The sequence below is a fragment of the Mytilus trossulus genome, chromosome 11, assembly GCF_036588685.1.
Source record: "Mytilus trossulus isolate FHL-02 chromosome 11, PNRI_Mtr1.1.1.hap1, whole genome shotgun sequence".
In the NCBI taxonomy this organism is placed as follows: domain Eukaryota; kingdom Metazoa; phylum Mollusca; class Bivalvia; order Mytilida; family Mytilidae; genus Mytilus; species Mytilus trossulus.
The window spans coordinates 17,838,571-17,845,215 of record NC_086383.1 but is presented as its reverse complement, the minus strand read 5'-3'; the positions used below and the strand labels follow the sequence as shown (position 1 = coordinate 17,845,215).

Sequence of the window (6,645 nt, the reverse complement as noted above, 5' to 3'; positions counted from 1 at the left end):
ATTCCCGCACCCAGAGGCGTCTTTCAGCTGGCCCCTAAACAATACGTATACTAGTTCAGTGATAATGAACGCCATACTAATCTCCAAATTTTACACAAGAAACTAAAAGTTAAAATAATACAAGACTTACAGAGGACAGAGGCTCCTGACTTGGGACAGGCGCAAAATTGTGGCAGGTGTGCAACAAGCGAGCCACTCTTGTGACACGGGTTTTAGTTCAGGAAAAAAACAAAATATATACTAGTAAACTATTTATATCTTTATTTTTTTTCAGACAAATACAAAGTATAATCTAACCATGCAACTAGAGACTATGTTTAATTTACGGAAAACAACTGGCTATCCAGTCTAGTACGCTACATTCAGCTTTTGGAGTCTGCCGAAATGATGATTTTCCGCCCGCACAAACACCAACATAATACAACCTTGAAAATCTTTTGCACGATCTTTTTCTCCAACCCTTTCTTGTTGAACAGATTTGTTTCATTTTTTTCAGGAAAATTTTATCACAGTATTTCCGATCTTTACTTTGCGCTATTCCCTACAATTAAAAAAAAATAAAAATTAAATAGCGACTTTAACAGTTTTTATTTTCCCTCTTTTTAATTCATAGATTTTGTTTGCAGATATTTTGCATATTATATTTGTTCAAGCTGTTTTATTAAACATCTTTATTGAATTGACTTATAACTGCTAATTGTATCTAATATGTAACTCGAATAATTCAAGCCTTGACCGTCTCCGATTCTCACCCCTTTTCGTATGTAGTGATCGATATTAAACGTATTGTTATAGTTATTGACCAAGCAAGTCGGTATAAAGAAGTTAATCTGCACAGCTCAGGTGACCCTTATTAACCCGAACGACGGAGAAGTTCGGGTTAGAGGGTCACCCTGAGCGTGCAGATTAACCTCTACATACCGATTTGATTGGCCAATAACTGTTTTAACACATGACGTCATTAATTTACGAGAACGTTTTAGATGTGGACGATGTTATGCAATCCACGGATCCTATGCAAGCTCCTTGTAGGGGAAAGAAAGGGGGAAATACGACTTGGGTAAGTTTTAAAGTGATAACTTTTTTTTGGTTTAGACTTGCTGTAAAAATGCGATTTAATGGTAGATTTTTTTTTAATGTTTCTGTTAAATCTATTCCCATTTTTTTTTAATAGGTGACGATTAAGACTTTGACAAATTGTGTTCTTTCAAATTGATGTATGAAAAAAAAAATGAAAGGATTATTGAGCTTTTGAATTTCTTTCCCTCAATGATATGCTTTAAAAGAGAAAGATAAACCGAGTAAGATTACCTAAACTTTAAATGTTGAATAAACAGAAAATACGTTTCTCTTTCCAATCTTTTACTCCCCCTCCCCAAAATTGCTTTGTATCTACTGTATTACTTTTTTAAAACACGTCCATCTAAATGAAGAATGTTTGATCTCCAGCTAATCTCCCTGTTTTAAAAGAAACCTTTAACATGACCCCCTTTATTTTCGATCCAAAAATATGGGGAATAGATATTCAAAAAGTCGTTATAATTTCCATTAAGTCTAAAAATAGTCTAAAGGTAGTTAATACACACCTTATCTGTGCATTATCCAGATTATAGCACAGTAAGAACAAAGAGATTTTACTCATGCCATGTGTTAAATATAACGACTGGATTATTCGGGTTAATACTTATACTTGAATCTTATTAAAAAAAAACACAGCTTACAACATCATTATGGAATAATCCTCTTTCAATGTGTGTCTTTATGGAGATTAAAAAAAATAATGTTTAGGTCAATGCTTTTTTAATAGCGGAAGCGATCGATATTTTAGGGAAAACGATACTATTTATTCTGCCATAGGCGATAATACTAACATTTTTCTAAATATACCCCTTTTTATAATAAAAACTTGAATAAAACAGTTATGTGTGGTTTTAGTACTTTATTTTTCTGTTTTAAAAATTGACTATAACACCCGCGAAATCGCAGGCATTCAGATCGTGGTTGAAAGAATGTGAAGTGTTGTAGGAAGAATTTGGTAAAAGATTAAATGAATTGAGAATCTAAGGAAAATATTGTTTTTTATCCCTCCTCCTTTATTTCCAAAATTTCCATTTTTTCTTTGTCTTTCAATTTCAATATGGACATATATTCAGTATGTGATGAACATTCAAGTCAGGAGCCTGTAATTCAGTGGTTGTCGTTTGTTTATGTGTTTCCTATTTGTTTTTCTTTCATTTTTTGTACATAAATTATAAGGCCGGTAGTTTTCTCGTTTGAATTGTTATCCATTGTCATTTCGGGGCTTTTTATAGCTCACTTTTATGCGGTATAGACTTTGCTCGTCGTTGAAGGCCGTACAGTGAACTATACTTGTTAATTTCTGTGTCATTTTGGTCTCTTGTAGAGAGTTGTCTCAATGGCAATCATACCTCATTTTTTTTTGTAATCGTTGATTTTTTGTAAAAGATTTAATGACTGGAGAATTTCAGAAAAGATATCAAAAGTCACAGGTACTTTGGGACATGAAAATTGTTTTTCTATCCCGGCTCCTCCTTTTGTTTCCAATTCACAATTGTTTTACTATTAATTTTATTAAAACAAGAATAATTTTAGCTCTTATCTGTATATCATGTATATTATATGTTTTTTACTTTGAATTCTCAGTTTACTAATCAACCCACTGCGGTCATTGATATAGTATACAGACCCTTTCTATTAATAAACTCTGTGACCGCCATGGATAGTAAACTTGAAAATGTTAGCAGATAGAAACTACACTTTATTCGTAATATATGCAAGTATACAAAAAAAAAAAAAAAAAACAATCCGGAAGTCTAATCTGACTAAAAATTTCGTCCAATGACGGATACAATATCCGGATGCCTTTTTTCTCGTTTTTCTTCAAAAATAACTCAATCTGAATAATCATATGAATGGATGACAAATGCGACTATGTACTGTACCTATATTACACAGAGAAATGGTGTTTAATTTATTGTGGAAAGAAGAGAAGCGACACACAAACTTAGGTCTTCTCGTGTAATAGTATAGAAGCCTAATAGTATCATGACCAACTTCCCACGGAACTTGTTTATGTTATCCATGCCCACCGTAATTTTTCACAAAATTTATGAAATTTTAGAAGTCTTATCGAATAATTCTCTAGAAAATATTTCAATAGTTTTCAAAATTTATATTGTAAATATAAATCACTGCAGTTATTCATAAATAAATATAAAAAAAATATTGTACCCTTACATCCAATCACAGCGCTCCCGTAAGTTGACTTCCTTCACCTATCTTGGGTACACAAAATGCAACCTAATGCTGGGAAAATGTAACAGTGCCGTTTCCCCCATAGTCATGGTTAATCAGGTCAGTTACCGTCTGAGCGTTTATAGTTAAATAAAACCTTAAACATTTTGATCGAATTTCAAACTTCTTGTATTTAGTGTACAAAATGTACATATATCTCATTGTCTCCTCCTCGTTTGAGTTTCAAGTTTAGCAGGCAATGTTGTGTGTGTGTGTGTGTTATGTATTTATTATTCGAATGTAGGACAAAAGGTCACAAAACAAATCTTTGTCTGACTTTATGTTGCCAATAGAAAATCCTTTGAATAACAACAATTTTATAAATCTTCATTAATAAAGGCTGATGGATAAATAATTATTGTCAAATGAATATAAGCAATAAAAAGAAATGATTTCAAGAACTTGTTATTATGTATTCAATCAATTATATTAAAAGGGATATGTGTGACTTTTTGTCATGTGATTTCTACATATGTTTACTCCTTTTTTTCATCACGTAATACTAACATAATTTAAATTTAGACAAATACAACTTACACAATTATAACATAAATCATGAAGTTGACAGGCAGGTTCAAATATCTTTTTGTATGGAAATTTTCCAAATAGTGGGACACTACATCCATTGGTTAGCCCTTCTTGAACCTCGAAACAAAGTGGACTTTGTTCAGCAGATGTCAACTGCAGAACAGCACATATTAGTAATATGGTGACGGGAATTTTCCTAAAAAGATCGAAGGTACACTATTTACATGTAGTTGATTAATTTTGTATTAGACAGTAGTAACTTAACAAAAATGCTGAATAATTAAATGTGTGCGTGTGAAATTTTTAAAACAGTTTTACTAACCGTTTTGCCATTTGTCTGACCCAAATTTCGAGCTTCCCTAAATGTTTCGAAGCGTTTTTTTTTGTTTTTTTTTTAATTTTAAGAATGTTTTCTTAACTAAAGATCCTTGTTAGTTATTAGTAAAGAGCTTGTCACTATGTGTTGACAGTTTATTATGATCAACTGTTATATGAAATTGAGAATGGAAATATGGGGAATGTGTCAAAGAGACAACAACCCGACCATATATATAGCGAAAACAACAGCCGAATGCCACTATATGTCGTTTTGTTTTATTAGTTTGCCTTACTGCTGATCATCGTTCCTTTATTCGAAATTATAACTAACTTCTTGTAATTAGGAATTGTTTGTACTGCAAACAAAGTGAGACAGGACAACACAACTAGTCGAACGAGGTTGAGATCAAACCCCGATCTTTAAAGGTTCGATCGACTTCAAATCACTCTAATCATATATATATATTGTGCTTTATTTTATAATTCCTTTGATTTTAGCTAAAATTTTGGGCTCCATGATTGATTAATAATTTAACTTTTATCTTGTATCTTGTATCTTAATCGACTCCTATCTTAATTGACATATAAAAAGAAATACATACCGGGGTCCCCTATAGCTTGCTGTGATGTATGAGTTTTACTCATTGTTTAAGGTCGTACGGTGACCTAAAGATGTCTTTTTTTTTCGTTAATAGGTCATTTGTTTATGTTGAGAATTTGTGTCATTCGCAACAATGCATTACTGTATCGCAAGTCTTTGCTTTAGATACATGTATGTTGACTATATTATTATATAGAATACATTGCCTCAAAATATAATTTGTAATATACAAACGGGGAAACGGGGAAATTGTCAAAGAGAAAATTAACAACCCGTCAAAAGAAGAGAAAAAAAACACACAGCCACAAATATATCCTTAACATAACGAGCAAATCCTGCACCATCATGTGGGCTTCAGCTGCCTCCCATGTTAATGTATAATTGTCCAGCAAACTATAATCGACAAAGTCAGCTCCGAAACATCGGATAAACCAAAATAAAATAAAAACCAAACACACACACACAAGAATAAGGGTAGGGGTTCCCGACTAAAACAGGCTTGCAGGATTGAACAAGTTTTGTGAGTCTCACCCTAGTCATAATTTTCCTTAACCAGTGTGGAATAAAAAAATACACAGCGATGCTTAGTTTAAAAGAAGTCCGAGACCGATGTTAGAATAGGTAAGAGAAGAAACAAAGCAAAACCGCAATGATCAACCATTGTGTTATCGATTCTAAAGAGATATACAGCAAAGCCATACACCCATCGTATTTTAGATGTCTTAGCCTAGTACATTGTACAAATTTATTTGATATTTTGGGACAATACATATTTTATATATATTTACATCAAGCTGCTTGTTAGAAAGCCTAGGAATGTATATGTTTAACCCCGCCACATTATTTATGTAAATGCCTGTCCCAAGTCAGGAGCCTGTAATTCAGTGGTTGTACTTTTGTTTATGTGTTACATATTTGTTTTTTTCTTTCATTTTTTACACAAATAAGGCCGTTAGTTTTCTCGTTTGAATGGTTTTACATTGTCTTATCAGGGCCTTTTATAGCAGACTATGCGGTATGGGCTTTGCTCATTGCTGAAGGCCGTACAGTGACCTATAATTGTTAATGTCTGTGTCATTTTGGTCTTTTGTGGATAGTTGTCTCATTGGCAATCATACCACATCTTCTTTTTTATAAAACCAGTTTTTGACGTAAATTCTGTGAAGTTAATTATTTATGCTGATGCTTTTAACAATAACATGTATATGATATTTTAAATCAGTGAAGCAATATTCCTTCTAAAATATAATCAGACCTACAGGTACATGTAGCATACAACTTTACCTTAAAATATAAGACATCATATTTTCCTCTTTACTTGTAAGTTATTATACATCAACTACTTTTATGTCAGTACAGTTTCTAAATATACATCCTTTACTCGTAGATTATGTTTTCTTCTCTAGATCCATTATGCAAGGGTAACTGACACATGATGTTTAATTTCATATGTAACAGTTATTTAGGTTAATCCGATTTACAATGAAACGGATATTTATCATTGTCGAAAGCCGTTCATTGACATACTTGTAGGTTGATTATCGGATTTGATTATATCATACAAGATCATTTGTGAATAGGAACCGAAAGAGGAATAGAAAGCTACATATCATAACACTACCAATTTTTGAAATGGAATTCTATGCAACTGTCATACAAGTGAGATGTTTATCAAGCTATAAAATCCACCATTGTCCACATAAGAAAATGTCTGTACCATGTCAGAAATATAACAGATGCTTCGCATTCGGTTGACGTGTTTGAGTTTTTGATTTTGTCATTTGTTAAGCTAGGGTATTTTCGTTTTAAATGTTCTTTGTTCGGCATTTAAATATTTTTTTTAAACACTTGTTTGTTATTTCGTGGTTTTCAACCTTTTTGTC

General features: G+C 32.3%; 1 protein-coding gene across 1 annotated transcript; it reads right to left on the bottom strand.

Moving 5' to 3' along the window:
- Window positions 1–244: 244 nt before the first annotated feature.
- LOC134690310 (uncharacterized) lies at window positions 245–6,159 on the bottom strand. The gene is made up of 3 exons (XM_063550283.1): window positions 6,047–6,159; window positions 3,853–4,039; window positions 245–541 (listed from the first exon to the last, which is right to left on the bottom strand). The coding sequence occupies exons 1-3, from the start codon at window positions 6,064–6,066 to the stop codon at window positions 323–325; spliced, it is 426 nt and encodes a 141-aa protein (XP_063406353.1). The 5' UTR covers window positions 6,067–6,159; the 3' UTR covers window positions 245–322.
- Window positions 6,160–6,645: the final 486 nt, after the last annotated feature.

Coding starts and splice junctions, on each gene's coding strand:
- LOC134690310 (XM_063550283.1), bottom strand. CDS start 6,066: ATGATGTCTTATATTTTAAG. Junction 4,040..6,046: donor ATGATGTCTTATATTTTAAG/GTAAAGTTGTAT, acceptor CGATCTTTTTAG/GAAAATTCCCGTCACCATAT. Junction 542..3,852: donor ATGATTTATGTTATAATTGT/GTAAGTTGTATT, acceptor TTTTAATTGTAG/GGAATAGCGCAAAGTAAAGA.